This window comes from Corvus brachyrhynchos, unplaced genomic scaffold (genome assembly GCF_000691975.1).
Source record: "Corvus brachyrhynchos isolate BGI_N302 unplaced genomic scaffold, ASM69197v1 scaffold70, whole genome shotgun sequence".
NCBI classification, from domain to species: domain Eukaryota; kingdom Metazoa; phylum Chordata; class Aves; order Passeriformes; family Corvidae; genus Corvus; species Corvus brachyrhynchos.
This window is the reverse complement of record NW_008236217.1, coordinates 556,087-574,658: the sequence shown is the minus strand read 5'-3', so window position 1 is coordinate 574,658 and position 18,572 is coordinate 556,087. Positions and strand designations below refer to the sequence as shown.

Below are 18,572 nucleotides of genomic sequence, written 5' to 3'. Positions count from 1 at the left end.
GATTCAATTAAAAACATTTTCTGATCAATAATCTGCACAAAAACATAACTTTCCTGCTCTCTAATTCAATAACAGTAAAGTGAATAAATCCAAAATCCAAAAATCTCTAATGCTTACTTCATTTCTGCAGGTCAAGGAAAATGACTTACCATCATCTCCTCCTTAGAGGGGGGGGAAAAAAAAAAAGAAATGCATAAGCATTAAAAAGATAATTTCCACAGCAACATAGTAATGAAACAGACTTTACTACAAACACTCAAAGTGCAAGAACTCTTATTGAATTTATAAAGAATAGGCTACTTTCCATCCCTCCATTCTTGTTCCTCAAGACCACACAATACTTAACGCACTGTAATAATGAAAGTCACCAAGAACTTGAAATCTTATTAGCAGCCGATTCACATGTTCTTGAAAGCTGTATTTTAGCTTCAGAAAGGTGGTTAGGAAGTCATAGTCTTTAGTTTGCATTGCTCAAGGATCAGGCCAGAGTTCCTTTCTGAAATTCTGATCCCTGCATTAAACCATTGTTAAAATTCTTTTTATTTGTGTGCATCAGCAATGTATCAGCTTTTAGTCATTATAAATATTGAGATACCTTGATTTTTCTAACGGATGGTGATTTTTTTAAAAATTTAATCTATTGCCTAATAGTTAATTTTTAAGGGAAATGAGACACACTGGCAGGGGAAAGCTGATTCACTTGAAACACCAGGTTATAGCTTTCAACTTAAAACTGAAAACAAACCCCAGGTCAATAGCATGCTTTTTTAAAACATTCTTGCAGATAATTGATCGTTCCTAAGTATCAACTCCTTCAAGTAATGTAATTATTTGTACAGCTGTACTACACTACACATTATGGATGAAAAATGTACAACTACATTACACCAGTGTAAGTATGAACCAAAATGACTAAATTAAATGCTTTTTGAAAAAAGAAACAAGAATACAAATTTCCAAATTGGAAAATTAGTGTGAAACTTAGTAAACAGTTTGAGACCTACAATTTAGTTTTCATATCAGCTTACCTGACATTAATAAGACTACTAATAGGGATAAGATTAGGTAGGTATGTAATAAAGTACCACAAGCCTTAGTCTAAATATTGAAAATGTACAGCTACTTCTACAGAGGAAATCAAATAAGCAGAAAGCACACCTACAGACTGGAGATTGATATTTGTATCACTTTTACTGCAACAGTCACTATGTTAAAAGAAGTGCATTGGAAAATAAAACAGGCAAGACCCACCCCTACTAGGCGCCAGTGGATTTAAAGGACGATAAACAGATCGAGGCCTAAAAAATAAGTTAGAAAACACAAAGATCAGTTTTTAGCCAAATTGAGGTACAAGTATAAGAAACAGGCTTCCTCTCCCTCCCAATTACTTGAAGCAGTTTTCTTCGTAAATGCTGTTCCATACTCTCCAAGCAGAAGGTCCCTTATATCCAGTGTAACGCTCTGGATTCAGCAGCAAATCCACATACTGTGCATCTGGAGATCTCTCATCTAAATAGGAAAAGTTTTGTTACATATGCTAACTGATCATTTGAAAAAGATTTAATTTAACCAGTCACACAACTAAATATAAACAAGAGGTCTCATGTAATACTCTTCTACCTTCCAGTTGGATTGTAAGTGCCCTGTACGTAAAAATGCAGCAATATAAATGCTGAATACAAAGCCCAAAAGTATATAACCTATTCCAAAGTTTCCTGTGTGCCTCTCATTTCTATAATGTTTGATGATCATCTAGGTGGCGTCTTTAAGTTTACCATGAACAGTTGACATGCACTGTATTCCCTGACTCTAGGCTAAGATATAAACAGTGTTATGTTTTAAACGGCCTTCAAATTTAGGGTTTGTCTGGCAGTACTTGGTTGAAGGAGTTGCTTTTTTGAAATGGGTATACTGCATACAGTAGGTTCTTAATAATAAGAAGATCAAAGTAGTACATCTTGTAGTTGGTACATACTGTAAATTTATTAGCTAAATCCATTTTTCCTCTGAATACCGTTGTATACTGGCAGAAAAGTCTGAATCACATTGCTTAACTGAACAAACCTTTCAGCATATTGCAGAACAAATCTCTTGGTTACAATAAGCAGCATGTTACTCAAGCAACCTTTCAACAAGCTATACCCTCATCTCTGAAGTTTGCTACAAATTTCAGGCAACTTATCCAAAGAAAATTGTGAAACAGGACTCTCTCTGCTTAAAAACACTGTAGAAACAGAAATAGTTTCAAGCTACAACCAGTAAAAAGCAGGAGGAGTTTGCCCCTCTTTGAAATTCTAGGTCAAGACCAACTCATGCTTAAACAAACCCCACATACAATACAAGCCAATAGTCCAGAGACTTATTTATAGGAATAAGAATGGCCAGTAAGTGCCACGTAGTACTTCCCTCAGATAACAAAAAAAGCCATAGAAACAGACAGTGAAACTGCTCTGAAAAAGGTGATTCTGCATGAGCAGTTAAGCATCACTTCAGCAGCAGTAGCAAAAACAAAGAAAGGAGCTGATACAAGACACATAACAATGACTGCCAGATGAGAGAAAGTCAAATTACAGCTTTATTTATTTATTTGACAGTGTGGCTAACCTAAGCAGCTCTTACACTCCCTGATTACTTCGGGGTCCGTTTTTCTTCTTGTTATCCACATACAACTGAGTCTATGTGCGCTGTGGAGCCACACAACAGAAAGGCAGAAAGCTGACCCGGGTTACTAAGTTTTTTCAGCTAGATCAATTCCCTTATCTAGTTTATCATTAAGCCCAACAGGAAGAGAGAAGAAGAGAGCAAGGGTTTCTACTTCCTCCCCATGACTCCCAGTAGTTACCCTCTCTCACTCTCCCTGCTCCAGATCACAAACTCACTCGACAAGCCAGTTCATCACAACAGTGTGGGCAGTGGCTGGGAGATGGCAACTTACTTTCCCGCTATTAGGTAAGCCTAATCGGCTGACCATGCAGAAAGATGCACACCAGAGACAAAAAAACCCACCACACTGCAAGAACACAGCTGGGGACATCCTCCTTCAGCAGGGCACGATATAAGGAGAGATGGAGTTAGAATCAGGAACTACTAAGTTAGTATTACTTCTCAAAGAAATGCTCCTCAACTATACCTTTCACAGCTCAGTACTACTAAAAAATGTATGTAGACAACTTGAAGATAGTAGAGACAGCAGATAATTTCATATAACAGTTCAGATCTACAGTAATGCTCATCAGCTATTACAGAAACAGCTCATATAGAAAGTGGTCAGATCAGATGCAGCAGAAGTGCTGAAAGAACTGCAGCTGCTAAGTCCACTGCAGCTGCTACTTTCTCAGGTGACACCAAACAAAAGTCTAAAGGTAGATGAAAACATCTAGCATTATGCCCTAAATATTCCTAGTATAGAAAGCTTCCTAAGGTGTTTATTAAAAAAGGACTTTAATAGTCAGTCCTGAAGTTGGCAATTCTCACATTTGTCTGGAAAACATTCCTTTGAGCTTTGAACATTACAAGCAAATAAAAAGACTCACATACGTGGTGTAAAGACACAATCCAGTACCCTAATGTTTTAACAATAAGAAAGTCCTTACAAACATGGGTGCAGAGATCATTTGGAAACTGCAAGAGCAGAAGGGGAATAAACTCAGTCCAAGCACAGAAGAATAGCAACAAAACAATAGAGTAATAAGAAACAATCAGCTGCAAGCCTTTGTCTTATATTTGTGCTAGATGCAATTTTTTTGTAAGAAGCTTTTTAAAAAATGTTAGCCCCCTCCCATTTGTTGTCTTTTTTATTTACATAAATATCTCTCAATATACTAAAAGGAGGTAACAGTGAATGTGCACTGCGTAGGCTACCAAACACTTCTTGTAAAATTGCAAAAAATTTGCACTTTGTGTGCATGATACGAACTGTCACATTTCTGTCGATTAAGGCAAAATTAAAACTTTAAAAATGGTTATTTGTAGAGAAACCATGATCTTTTGCATTTTTATGAGACAGCAAATAAAACAAGCACTCTGAAAAAGCTTAAACATTTTACCATCAAGTTCGCAAAAATGATCCTGTGAATCATCGTATCTTGCCCAGTCAATGAAAGCCTCCTTACTTTGGTTACTGAGGGGAAAAAAAATTTGATTTTAAACTTCTAAATAAACAACACCAATAAGAGCTTCTGAAAGAAATACAACCCACATATAGCTTGGAAGTTGATTCTGAGTTAGTATATCTGAAAACTGAGGATATATGGAGTTACCCCTTGTTAATTGCACAAAAATTCAAACAAGCATCAACTGCAATACTTTCAAAAGTCACCTTAATGTTGAGGCAAAGATTTCACCATTATTTGAACAAACTGTGCAGTGGCTTCTCTTCCTCCAGTAAGAACTTGGGAAAATATGTTCACAGAATATATTTTTAACACATTTCAAAGTACTACTTTAGCAGCTGTCACTTTGAGGGTAGGGGAGGGAAGAATCACCCTGTTTTCATAACCTGAGCTTTCAATGAAACCTACAATAGTTAGTGCCTTACTTTTTACTGGGAGAATAAATGTCTAAATCCCTCTTTAAGCTAAAGACTCTGTGAATATGATTTGTCCTAAGCCATTTTAATAATAATGGTATTCCACTCACTCTAGCATTTTCAAAGGTGCACTGTACTAGAGAGACAAGTACTTTGAAGTTCCCACACTATGAAACACAAACAGTGCCAAAACCTTTCTTCTACGACTGCATGCAGCACTGAACTACTGATGCCACACTCCTGACAGAAAAATGTAAGCAAAGTTAAGATTGGGAACTCTGCTCCAGGGTGCAGTGAGGCACCTTGAAACAACAAAAACAACCTATTCTGTTTGATCCAATTAGTACCATCTCAATTCTACAAACAGAGGCAATTCAACAACAAGATACATTTCTAAACTTCTGCCAAATCACAGTAGGAGACTTTATACTAGGCATTAGGTGAGGAAATTCTGTGGTAATTACCAACAGACAAGATTTGATAACCACAAGAAATACAACTTATAAAGGAAAATAACCCAAAACCAAGAGGATGATGCACTGCTAGGTCGAAAACATGGAGATTTTCCTGCAAAGCACAAACTCCTCCTCCACATAAAGGATCCATTACCTGTCCTCTCCAAACTTTAATCATCTGTCCTACTCTCATAAAGGCATTATCTCTTGCTGTCCATTTCCAATCTCACATTCTTTTGCCTTACAGAAATGGAACAGAATTCATAGTTTCTTATTTCCCCTAAAACACCACACACCAGGCAGAAACAGTCAGGTTTTTGTGGCACAAGAAAGAGTTTCAACATCTTTACCAGGGAGAACTGCTGAAAATTGTGGGCAAAGACACCACATCCCTCCATCAACAGTGAAGAATTGATTTTTCTATTTCTGTTTTTCAAAAGTGGGGAATCCAGCAGAGTGCTATGTTTTCTAGATGCTGTTCCACACACTTTTGTACCCAGGGGCAACACCATCCTGCAGAATTCCTCCCACCCAACCTTGAAAGTGCCATGCAATAAGCAAGATGAGACAATTGATCCAAGCTAAAAATAACTTTGCCAATAACAAAAGTAACTCAACTCCCTGATCTGGTTCACCGAATGATCACAAACAGGCACATCAGTGCAACAGTGGGACAAAGCAGGACAAAACCCCTTAATCCATCACAGTCGTCAAGAACAAAGAGTAGAGAAAAGCAGTGCTTTTATTTGCAAGTTTCTTCTGACTCTTGATGCTTTAAGATACATCTTTTAAATAATATAAAATTGTACTTTAAACAACAACAAAAAAGGTCTACTTATCATTTAACACCTTAGCCTTCAGATGTTCTTCCATCATTTCACATTTACTTTCTAATGGGTTATGGAAAGAATGAAGAACAAAAACCAGCTCATTGCCAAAACCAGACAGACAAATTAAAATGTTCCTTTCTTACTATTTTGGTACTCTTGATGTAAATAACAGCATACCTTAAGGTACTGTTAACTGCTCCCAGCTTGTTAGCTTGCTCACAGTCTTCCAATTCTTTGGAATTATTTGCTGCTTTTGAATACTGTAAGAAAAGTCATATTTAATATGCAAATGAATTACTTAAATCCTCTAAGAACAGGTGTTGTGAAAGGATTTCTAAGTTTAGCAGTGAACACCCTAGTATTAAGGGAACCCCTCTTATTCTAGAAGCAGTATATGATTATGGAACATTTCTTACTTTGATTTTTTTTTTTTCACTTAAGTTCATCAAGCTGATTTCATTCTGTGAATTTAACTACTACAGGGAATTCAGCTAAAGATGTCAAAGTTTTGTTTTGCCTTTTGTTTAAATTAAATGGAGTTCTTTTGTTATGAAACACCCACATAAGTGTTTCAGATACTTATTTACAGTCTCATAAAAGGACCTTGAAAGACATGCAGCACTATACCTATAAACATACTTTGTTTTTGCAAGTATAATCCTACCCCAAGTTTCCTTGGTTATTTCAGTAGGTATATTTATTAGTTTTGGCCATTTCCCCCTCATGTTTCATTTAATCCAATTCACTGGCTTGCTTCAGATGTGCACAGGTCTGGAAGACTCAAATTTTACTTATTTTAAAGATAGAATAGAAATATGTAAGATGAACTTTGATTCTAAAGTATTTTTTAAAAAGTAATCCACTAAAATACTTTCCTCTGGAACATTTCTAAGGAAAACGTTTGAAGAATTAAAGATTAAATTCCACTATTCTATAATAATATGGTTATATCAGCAGGGAATTTAAGTTTGTCAGCTTAAAGCTCAAAATGTTCTTCTAAGTTTTGGAACATAAAAGGTACTAGCAGTGCTCTTTAAGTCAATTAATAAAATAAATAAAAGATAAATTTTAAAAGAAAGAATAATTCATTTCTGAGGACAGTCTTGTGGTCAAGATGCCAGAGGCAAAGTACCACCACAATATGTATCACAATACTTCTCAAAAAAAGATAGTATTTAATTAAAACTGTTCAGATGAGTAAGCAAAATGAGTTGCTTTTTAAAAATGCATTTGCCTGAACCAACATAAAGAAAACCAGCAGAACCTACTGAAGACCAAAGAAGTGAAGGAGATTAAAAAAACCAAAAAATTTAAATCTTGTTAGGGGCCGTGTCCATAAATATTTACTCTAGAAGGAACTTCCCACTCAATTTTCTTGGATTTGACAGGCATGGGACCTCATTCTTCAGCATTGTATGGATGTTAAACTGAAAAATGGGAACAAGAAATGGCTTTAACCTAGACTGAAATAGATACTGCTGATGAAATAACATACTGAGATGCTGAAGTAAACATTCTGCATGTCTAGAGTTGCAAACCAATCCCTACCCTGAAGTGAAAAAAGGTTACTGCCAAGATTATAATCCTAAATTTCCAACAAAATGAACAAGTCTCAGAATGTGTTTCCAGCTTTCCCTATTCCTTAGTGTTTAACAGGAACAGTTATTGGATCAGTGCTCTGTGACCACTGACAAGATCAGGACAAAATATCTGTTCTTGACAACCAGGATCTCCTAAGACCAGTTACTGGAAAAAAAACCAGAAAAGAGAAGGGCAGGAAGTAAATTAAAGTTACATGTTGTAACCTTGAGTTACTGCATCCTGTCCCGTGCTTCGAAGATTAATACAGCTTTAATGTCTAGCCCCAAAATATGCATTCACCACTCAAATGAAACAGAACTATAGAAAAGGAAATTACTGTTTGCCTCTACAGCACTATTTCAAAAGGCTTATGGTGGTGTCAAGAATTTAAAAGACATCTTCTATTGCTAACTGCACTCCTATGGGGAAGTTGTACAAGTGTAACCTTGGTCTTTGCAGCTAGATGAGCTTTCAAAAGAACCGTTCTTGTCATTGTTCAGCAAACAAACAAAAAAAAATCCCCCACAAAAGCCTAAATAAAGCTAGAAGTTTACAAGCTCCTCTACACAAGGAGAGAAAGGCAAAGGGAAACTGGACAGAAGCCACAGAAAACTTCTCTGCAGGATTCCACCAAGAGTATATCTATTCGAGAGATTATAATTCTCACTGTTAACAACACCTTTGGTTATTTTCAGCTTTCCAAGATAAACACTATCAGGATGAAAGAGAGAAACTGGACATGTATGTCCTTGGGGAAAAAAACCCTTTTTTTGTTAACCCAGTACTTTGCAGATTAGCCATAAGGTGCAAGACTCCCCCAAATGGGAAATTAGCACAGGCTAATAGCACAGTACTTGCCCAGTCCTTGAAACAAAACATTCATACTAAAACAAATTTTATATTTCCTTAAAAGGATATTAAATGAGATTGTAGATTTTTAATTGGCTCCAAGAAAGATCTTTTAACTGAACCATAAGAAGTAAGAAAATGGCACAGGTAAGATTTATGTCTGTTCTGATGACAATTTTCCCCCAGAAATATTTGCTTCTCTAACAGAAAAGCAGCACGCATTAGTGTCTTCTACTGCAGATTAAAGGTACAGAATTGCCTAACTTTGAGTACTGTAGCTGGTTTCAACAACCTACAAGGCAACTCAAAGGAAACCACTGTAGCAAACACACAGCAAATGGCAGCTTCCCAAAGAAGCTATCCCAATTTATTGTGGTGACAGCAAAAGGCATCTGTTTTTTCACTTCCTAAATCCAATTTGATATGCTTATGTGAAGTATCTAAAGAACAGCATACCCTTGGTTACTATTTAACAGCTTACTTATGGCTTTCAAGATTAATCAATCAGGAAGCTCAAATGCCTGCTACAAGAATCCTTTCTAAAACAGTCTAAAGTCTTGCAGTCCCTCTCTCTAGGAGGCATTATGCTATTCCAAGAGTCATCTTCTCTACAATCAAGCTTGGAAGATAAAAGAGTCAATGAAAAAGAGAACTGGCAACAGATTATTCAGCTAAAACACAAGATCTGAGGCCCAGAGATAGTGTCAGCTTTTCAGAACAACTATTGCTGCTTGTGCTGGAATGGTGAATTGACTGACAGTTAAGTTATGTCAGTGAGAAAGATTTTTCTTCTCTGATAACCAGGAACCTTTAAATGAAGAGGCAGTCTTTACTTCAGAGTGAGTTAACAATGTATGTATAAAGGAAACACGACTTCCTCTTGAGCTAAAGCTTAGACAGACTTGCCTGTACTGCTCAAGACAGCAGGACACAAGTCATCAATTCACAATGAAGCATTCATTTCAGCTATCTCTGATAATGTTTCTTGGCATGAGGTCTAAACCTAACGCCAACAGTCCTTTTCATAAGTCCTTTATGATATGGTGGACTACACTTAGTCTGCCAAGTGAGGTAGAAAGCACTGGGGGGGGATGGAGATATGATATGTTAATCAAGTGTAAGTATCTACAACACAGTCGAGGCACTCAGGAAGATCTCTCATTTGGGCACCATTATCCCATCAACTGCTAAAATCCTCATTCTTGGGGACTGTGTTTGGGATGTGTGGGTGGGTGGTTATTAGTCTTTCTGCTCTGACCTCTTTCCTAGGCATATATAGCCTCTCTACTTTTTTTGGCTTTACTAAGATCACTTGGTGATCTAGGAAGGATGACTTGGAGAGAAGTAAGCAAAGCCAACAGCACAGACTGACTACTTAAGTTTGCACTGGCCACTTTGGCCTAAACTGTCTTTAGACTAATGACCAAATAATCTCTGGACTAATGACCTCTTGAAAATAAGACCTAGCAGAACTACATGCAATCATTTCAGTTCTCGTAATATCAGATGTTGTGATTACTTATGATTCTTAAAAAGGACTGCACTGCTACTGCCTCTGTGCACCTTAGCCTATAGCTTTCTAGAAGGTGGCCTGTACTCAGAACTGAAGCAACAATTTTGCACCAGTCATTCTGTGGCTATGCAGTGCAGTCCCCCATCATCCATTGATTCAGTCTGCATCATCTCTCCAGCAATGACAGACTCAAAATGACATGACCATACCAGCTATGTCAGAAACACTACCTTTTTACCTTTATGTATAGTAAAGCCACATCAATCAGGTATCTTAACTATTTCATCAGTATGCAAACACTGAAGGTTTGTACTAAAAAGTCACACAGCTGTTATAAAGTTAAGATTTTTAAAAAATAGAAAGAACTTAGAAAATAAAGGGGTACTTACTTTATTAGCACTCCCAGCCTTAATTCCGACAGGTATTTTGCTCTAAAAACAAAAAATAAATCACAGCTTTTACACTGTTCATAGAAATGTTTATGCTTGATAAAAACCTACCAATTATCTAACATTCCTATAGAGGTCAAAGCAAACTTGTTTTTTGAAAAATTAATTTGCTCCTTTAGCTTCTCAACATGTTATATCCAAAACAGTGCTAGAGCTTAGAAGAGACTTATTCTTGAAGCTATCTGCTTTGTTCATAAAATGAGTAAGACCTTAAAATATTTTGGTCGTATTTCTACTTTTGGGATGGAAAAGAATTTTGTCACTTTTATTTAAATTTAAGCTCTCATTAGTAAACATTGTTACTATAGTACTAGCCACCGCAAATTGGCAAATTTTAAGCCAAAACCCCCTTTTTATATTATTTGATATTATTATATATCATAATAAATATATTATTTGATCCATACCTCAGGACAAGGCTCTACATGACAATCTTTTATAGAACAATGGCCATCGTCAGCCCAAAATGGGCATGGTCTCTTCAGGTTGACCTAAACACACAAAACCAGAAGTTTACAATCAACACTTACATAAGACATCTGTAGAAGAAAGCTCTCAGTATCAGGAAATCCTTTAAATTAAAGGAGAGGATACAAGGAAAAAGTGTTATATTAAGTACTTTAAGTTTAGGGGGTTTTGGAGGGGTTTGGTCTGTCATTTGGTTTCTTCTAATTACTCTCTCTAACTACATAAGCTGAAGCTTTGTGCAGTAAAACTGTTAATGATAATGGTCTCCAGTGAGTGAACACAAACACATAGTATGTTAAAGCAAAAATTAAATCTCTCACTAGGAAAATTTACTAATTCAAGTAAGTGCTTGGACGATTTTGGATTTCAAAATTAGACTAAAAACAGATTATTATTTTAAAATGTTAAAGAGATTCCTTAGTCAAAAAACCCCTGACAAGACATTTAGCAGATGGTACAACTTCTTAGAAGTGATCACAAACATCTTCTCTTTACAGCTCAAACCTTGCTAGCACAGATACAACAAAAGCAGAGATTTTAGGTTGCTTCCCCCCCATTTCCTCTATTCAATGCACAAATATCATTCCTAGAAAAAAAAGTACAATTATTTTTTGTACTCATTCCCTCAAATTTTTTTAATTTTTAAACAAAACAGTTTTACATTCCACTTCACCTTCACAATAAGACCTATTATATAAAACTTTTGCCTCCTACCAATTTCTACCAAAAAAAGACCAGCTAACATAGTTAAATCATAACCTTCTTCAAAGTAAACTCTCACAATAAAAAATGCTTACACACTGAGGAAGATGTAAGTAACTAGGCAGCCACTGCTTTTACACTATATAATATAAATATATACTATACAATAGTATATATTTATATTATATAGTGTAAAATATAAATAAATAATATAAACTGCATTAAACTAAATAAACTAATATAAACTATATAAATAAAATACCACGGCCTAAACAGCAGATTAATTCAGAAAGAACACATACAAATCAAGATATACTAGTCCCAGAATGACTGAAGAGCACCAAAAACCAGTACACACACAAAATGAGGTTGTATAGCACCTGCACTTTAATCAATACCAATCATGTACTGTCTACATAGACCATCCTATCTTCTTCAGGCTATGAGGTGTTGGATTTCATCATTGTCACTCAGAGTATTATTCAGTCCTTTCACAAATCAAAAGACAGATTCTTGATCATGAGGTTTCCACAGTTTGTGTGTTTTGATGTATAAAACTAAAGAGACAAAAATTTTTATTTCTTTCATTGAGAACTGTTGTACTATTTAGAAACCACCTAGCACAATTTCTGCAAGACTTTATGAAGTTTTCTCTGGCCTTTGTGTAAAAACTACCTCATCCATTCAGTATTATACATTAAGGTTTGAGTTATTTTATGGCTGTTGAACTAGCAGCACAATAGGAATACTGTGACAGAAATTACAAAAGTTCACAATCCAAGTTCCTATTACAAATTCAATTACTTCAGAGTAGGAGTGTTTTCACTCCAAGAACAAGTATATTCCCCCTATGCTGTAGCTGACCTAGATGATCATTGAATAATGTCCTGGTTCTGGCCAGGTCAGGGTTCATACTTGCAGTAACCGAGAGAGGGCATGGCTAGGACCTGAAGGTTTTTGCATAACACCTCACATCATTGCCAGGGGCAGGGGAAAGGGACTGTCTTCCAGGGAGAAGGAGTTCCTTCCAGTCAAGAAAACATAGCAGAGAGAGTCACCTGATATTGTCTATTATTTTTTTCCCCTCTATGTGAATAATTTCTTTTCTTATGCCCTCTCTCATTAGTACTGTTGCTGTTACTGTTCATTTTCTTATTTCACTGCTCTTTCCAGAAAATTGTTCTTATATGGACCCATGATCTTTACCTTTTGTGCCTCCAATTCTCATCTCCATCCTGACATAGCATGGAGAGGGAGAGGAAAACAGGGGAACAAGAGTGAGTGGTGCATGGTTCAGTGGGGGCACTGATTTGGGGAGTACCACTCCTAAACCATGACACCTACCTTCACAATTCTCACATTCATTTATGTGCTTAAAAGCACTTCCAACATTCTGCACAGGGATATAAAAAAAGCTGTTGCTTATTCAAACAGGAAAGGGTGAAGAACATTCTGACTGATTTACGCAGTTCACTTGTTCAACACAAATTCTTCCCTGCCACCACTGGAAGTACTAAGTGAAGTGTGGTGCTGGGTGCACTGCACACAGGCCCTTGGATCTGCCCATCTATTAGGAAGATCAGTATAAAAGATGAGGCAGGATTGTGATACACCTTTAGAGTATGATCTGCAGAACTGCTGTTGAAATGCACATAAGCTCTAAACTTGCAGAATAAAATTACTGTTGTGTGAAGTCTCATATACCTGTTGCTCCTCATCTTCGCATACTTTGTTTCGTATTTTTCTATTGCCTCTGGAGAATCTCATTACCACTGCTATGTGATGTATTAGTACTGAAGTCGCACATATCCTGTTTCTCCTGAAAAGCGAATTTAGAACTCTATCATGTAGCAGGAGATTCAGGCTGCAGTTACACATTACTGCTTGCTCAGGCTAGAAAGGGAGGAGTCTAGTGCTCTTTTCTCCTGCACCCTCATAACCCCATCTTGCATAAGTTTAATATTTGTCCAATTCCAGGTCGGCTAGATGACTTTCTACATCCTGAGGAGAAAAAAAACCCAAAACCAACAAAAAACCCCCAACAAAATCAACAAGACCCTACCAACGAAATCCCCTACCAAACGACAAACTGAAACACCCAAACTAAATATCCACCAGGTTAAAGAGATGCATTGGCCTAACTGAGAGCTAAAAGTAGCAAAGGGCAGGATGCTGCCCTAGAGGAGTGTAACCATGTTTTTCCAGTGGCAGGCAGCCATCTGATTAGCTCAGCCAAAATGCAACTTCATTTTTAAGTTAAGCATATCTGAAAACAGGAGTATCAGGCTTCAGATCCTCATTTGTGCATCAGATAGTAATACAGAGAAAAAAATGCTTCAAGTAATAAAGAGTGATATTATATATTACTTGAAAAAGGAAAGTTTTACCTATTTTTCAAAGGAATAACAGTTGTCTAGATAGGAAACACTAAATCAGAAATAAGACAGCAACTTACAAGAAAAGTAAGTCATTGCAATATTTCCATTTCAAATTATACACATTTCTTAGAAGATAAGCACTGCATGCTGTCAGAAAACTGCTAATATATGATCCTTTCCTAGATGCAGCAGTACAAAGGCACTATCTTTAAAATTACTGCTTATCAATTGAATGAAAGTGGTCATGATCTATTGTCACTGACTCCAGGATTAACACAGCAAACAAGACTTATTACCAACACAACTGTCAGGGACTGAAAACCAGCTTCAACCAAATTAAAGAGCTGTGGGCTTCTAATAGACAGCCTAACACTAGCAAGTTGACTTAATATGCAATCCTTCGTATATTTTCTGCATTTTATTTAAATTATTCAGGAAAACACCATTCTAAGTGTACCTTGTAATATCTGAAGTAATCACGTTCTTGCAGTTTCTGGATTTTGGGAAAGATCTTGAAAGTATTGAAGTCATCGATGCTTTCTATGTCACATAAACAATCATCTAGGACTCCTGTGAGCTATTGAAAAATACATAAACATTTATTTTTAATATAGAAGTAGAATATTAACTGCAGAAAAATCCTTTAAAGAGAAAAAGATGGTAGTTGAAAGAAATACGAGTGAAATATAGTTCCATAGCAAATATTTCTCATCACTAAAATACTCTGTAATATACCTCACAAACTCAAAGTAAGACTGCAGAACTTTTTTGAGCTTAAGCCCACCTCTAAATGCAATGCTGAATCAATGTTAGCAAGATGAACAATTTCATCCCTGAAATTTGTTGACACTTTCAGCACATAGAACTTTCTGCAGAATGAGCAACAAGATTTTTCCGAATTACAAACATGTGGTATATTAGCAGAGTTGCATATCAAGTATTCTCCTACCAAATGCTCATGAGTCGAATTGCCTAAAAAAACCCTACAATCACACACTGTCACCTTATTTTCATATTTCTTCTCAAAGTGTGAAAACACTCCATCCAGTTTCCTTAGAGGCATAAGGAAAAGGAGTTTAGGTTCTTCTGTGCCCAAGAAGTTTGTAATTTCACAGATAAATTCAACAAAAAAATACTAGGAAAACCAAGCGCAGGGATCTACATTGTAATGCTGTGAATCTATCATGAAACTGAGTATGTCTTTTCCAGGTCTCATCCCTCTTTTTCTGCTAGGACAGCAAGCTGTACTGCTACTGCACTAGGTTAAGACCACCTCTACGAAAGGCAGCACACTACAAGTGCAGAAGTTCTACTGCCAACACAGAAATGGAAGGCAGGACTGTGCGTGTAGCAGAGAGGACAGCTCCAACTAACGTCGTAGACTAGGCTACGGCAACACTCCTGCTCAGACCCTGGCAGTGTCTGATGGAAAGGTGGAAACACTGAAAGTGTGATTCTATGAATGATAAATTTCAATAAATCTAAATGAACTCTTTTAGGCATAGCTTCTTAAACTGCTACAGACATGTCTGAAGGCTTCAGACCACATTAAGGCAATGGAACCAAACACTGGTGTTTACTGCTTCTATTCTTCAGCCACACAGGAAATTCATTGACATCCATGATGGCCTAGAATGTATTTAAAATAGAAATTCCCACACATCTTATATCTTGCATGGGATTAGAAGAACTTCTAACTATTAAAATGTTATGTGCAAAAGGAGACAAAAAAGATTTTTGGGCTTTTTTTCCTCCACAGACTTCACACAGATGAGATTATGAAATCATCTAATCTGTTTTATGCATGATAAATCACTCCTGTACTTTACAAAACAGATACCCTTATATAACCAAGCTTGATGTACAAAAGCCACTAGAAACCAAATTGTAGGCTTCTGCTTCTTTATGAAGCATAAAGGAGGCCTGGGAAATGGATTTCCCCCAACTCTCTGTGAGAATAAAGAGGTGAGGATATGGCAATAAAGCACTTAAATGGAAAATTCACCTTACATACATCCTACTTTTCTTGAGACACTAAACAGGCTGTCACAATTCTGTAGAGCAGATATGGCAATGAAGTAGAACTAATTTCAGGAAAGTTACTTTAACCAAAATTTTTTCCTGCTGTTATGCTTGCCTTGTTAATGTTATCTGACTTCAAACCTGGGCAAAGAACTAACAAAGAGCCAATGTGTAATTACAGGTTTTTCACAGCCCACATAACTGCCAACTTCAAAGCCAGAAGAAAAAACTTGTTATTCCAGAAATAAAACCCCCATGCATTTTAATCTATAATAATTCAATTAAAAATTCCAAATTTTCTTATTGATCACACAGAGGCAGGAATCTGTAAAGGTGCAGCCCTTACAGGTAACACCATACCACAAAGCAAACAGCATAACATTTCATTGTAATATAAAAAGGCAGAAAGATAACTCTAAACATTTTGCTCAAATATTACTGGACTGTATTAATAGGATGATAAGATAAAGTTTTTTTGAACTGAGAAGATAAAGAGTAGGAAACTATTTTGATGACCAGTACATAAGACTATCCACTGCTTACAAAAATAATTTTACCATCTATGCAAAATGGAAAATGCTTTTTCAGGGGAAAAATGTCCCAGAGAAATGCAATAGTTACACTCAGTGTCAAATCCTCATGGAACAATAAAAAGCTTCAGCCTTTTTATTTAACTAAGATCTCAATTCTAAGAACATCTTTGAAAACTCAGAACAGTTTACCTAGATCAATGAAGTTTCAGAAATGAATCCTCCCCAAAAACTAGAAATTATCTAGGAAATTATGAAGAGAAAAAATAATTCAGAGTAAGCAAGCAAACTAACTTCTCCATTTCTTTTTCTCACAACATTTTCAGAACTGGAACAGTTAGCTCCCTGTATACATAAAATAGCAAAATCAATGCTTCCTTAGAAAGCATGCTCTAAAATTAAACTAAGCTATATCTGTACCAAATCACAATTTATAAAATACTTTAACAGCATATATAAAACAGTAATACTGCACAGCAGTGGAGTCAGTTCACAGCACAGTAATGCAACAGCAACACTGGCTTCGAGTACTCCAGTTAGAGGGTTTTTTTAATTAGCCTAAGTGCAGGCCTGGAACACTCCAAGAACATGCAGAAAATTATTCCATTTTTGTCAACACCTGGATCTTCTAATGATTTCTTTTTTTCAAACTGGAGACATCAAAATAAGAACATTGCACTACATGGTTAAAACTATGTATTGCAAGACCTACTTTGTTATTCACACAATTTGTACTTTGCCTTTTTAAATTAAACTATACTAGTTAACTTAGTCCACAAATATAAAGTCAAACTGTACTGTAAGTTATCACACTTTTATTACAATGGACAAGTATCACGATTTCTTTCCATCTATTAATTACTTTGAACTCTACAATAAACTCTAAAAGCATTAGCCTACTATAATTTGTGTTCAAGAAGTCACCTGAGATTGCAAAGCTGCTATTTTTTTTACATTTCCAATATGCTTATCAAAGTACTGTCAAATCTAGTTTAGCTCTTAAACAGGTATTAGAGCTATACTGGAGAAGTGAAACTTTTAACTTATCTTCTCCAAGATAAATCAACCTTTCAGAAGAAAAGGTCAATGTCCAACCTGCATCAATTTCTCCTTATGAAATCTGGAAAGAGAAACACAGTCAGTACTTTAAGAAAAACCTGAATGAATGTATATAAAAATAAGCAACCTATTCATATAAACAACCTTATTAGTGTTATCAGGTTATTGTACTTTAATTGCTTTAACAATTAGAAGATCACCTGGGACACCTTGTTTTTTTCCTTAGATGTTCTACTTTGCCATAGCTGCAGAATGAGAGAACAGCCCTAGGTAACATGACTCCGAGAACTAATGGCTAGCTTACCTTTCTCTGCACAAGCCAAACTCTGAACACAACACGCTAACAATTTTATGAAATAGCAACAACCAATCTCTCTGCCAAGCAGTGCAAAAAAACCCATGCCACTTTACTAAGTGCTTCTTTAAGAACTTTATTTCAATTAGCATTTAGTTATGCTAAAATAGTTACTAAAATACTAGATTTTTAAACTGGAGACAACCTCAACTTACTACCAAAAAAGCTGCAATTAAAGTTATCTATGCTACTGTCATCACCACCTTGGATGGCTACTTACAGTATAGCATGTTATACAACGCAGAAATTTAGAAAATATAAGAAAAATAATAATCCGGAGGACAAGCTTTGCTTCACGTGGTCTGTGTATTCCTCTATAAACTCACTCCAACGTCTTTGGCCCAGCTGAAAGCCTCTCCTACTTGACACCAACTATCATTTCAGTCACGGTCGCACGGTGGATGAATAGTGAGCTCCTAACTACAGACACTTGTCCTAAAGCTGTGAAGGCAGTTTACAGAAGGAAGGAGGAGCGTTCTCATTCTTGCCTGAAATGTGGACAAACGACCTAAGCACAAGCCAAGCCCGGGCACTGGCATCACCATTGAACATATGGCTTCTCACAGACTTCATCAGAGCACCGAAGCTTCTGCCTGAAGCCACGGGCGTGAGCCAACCCAGAGTTTCTCAACACATCCCACTAACTGGTGCTACCTATGGTTCCCAGGTCGACCAACTTCTCCCCACAGACCGGCGGCACCGGCCCCGGGCTGGATCCCGGCAAGTGCCAGCCATAGGGCACGGAAGGGGAAGGACGTGTGCTACAGACACCAGCAACAGATTTCTCGACTTCTCCGCGGGGAGCCTGCGGAAGACACGGCCCAGAGCTGCCCTCTGCCCACGATCCCCCGAA

The 18,572-nt window shown here is 36.7% G+C and overlaps 1 protein-coding gene across 1 annotated transcript in view; it reads right to left on the bottom strand.

Moving 5' to 3' along the window:
- ERO1B (endoplasmic reticulum oxidoreductase 1 beta) overlaps window positions 1-18,572 on the bottom strand; it is a 34,876-nt gene that overhangs the window by 10,698 nt on the left and 5,606 nt on the right. Inside the window, exons 2-9 of the mRNA XM_017744782.1 lie at window positions 14,211-14,330; window positions 10,613-10,696; window positions 10,146-10,187; window positions 5,991-6,073; window positions 4,047-4,120; window positions 1,389-1,509; window positions 1,252-1,298; window positions 150-161 (exon numbers count right to left, since the gene is read on the bottom strand). Coding sequence (XP_017600271.1) covers window positions 150-161; window positions 1,252-1,298; window positions 1,389-1,509; window positions 4,047-4,120; window positions 5,991-6,073; window positions 10,146-10,187; window positions 10,613-10,696; window positions 14,211-14,330 — 583 coding nt within the window. The remainder of the gene's footprint in view (window positions 1-149; window positions 162-1,251; window positions 1,299-1,388; window positions 1,510-4,046; window positions 4,121-5,990; window positions 6,074-10,145; window positions 10,188-10,612; window positions 10,697-14,210; window positions 14,331-18,572) is intronic.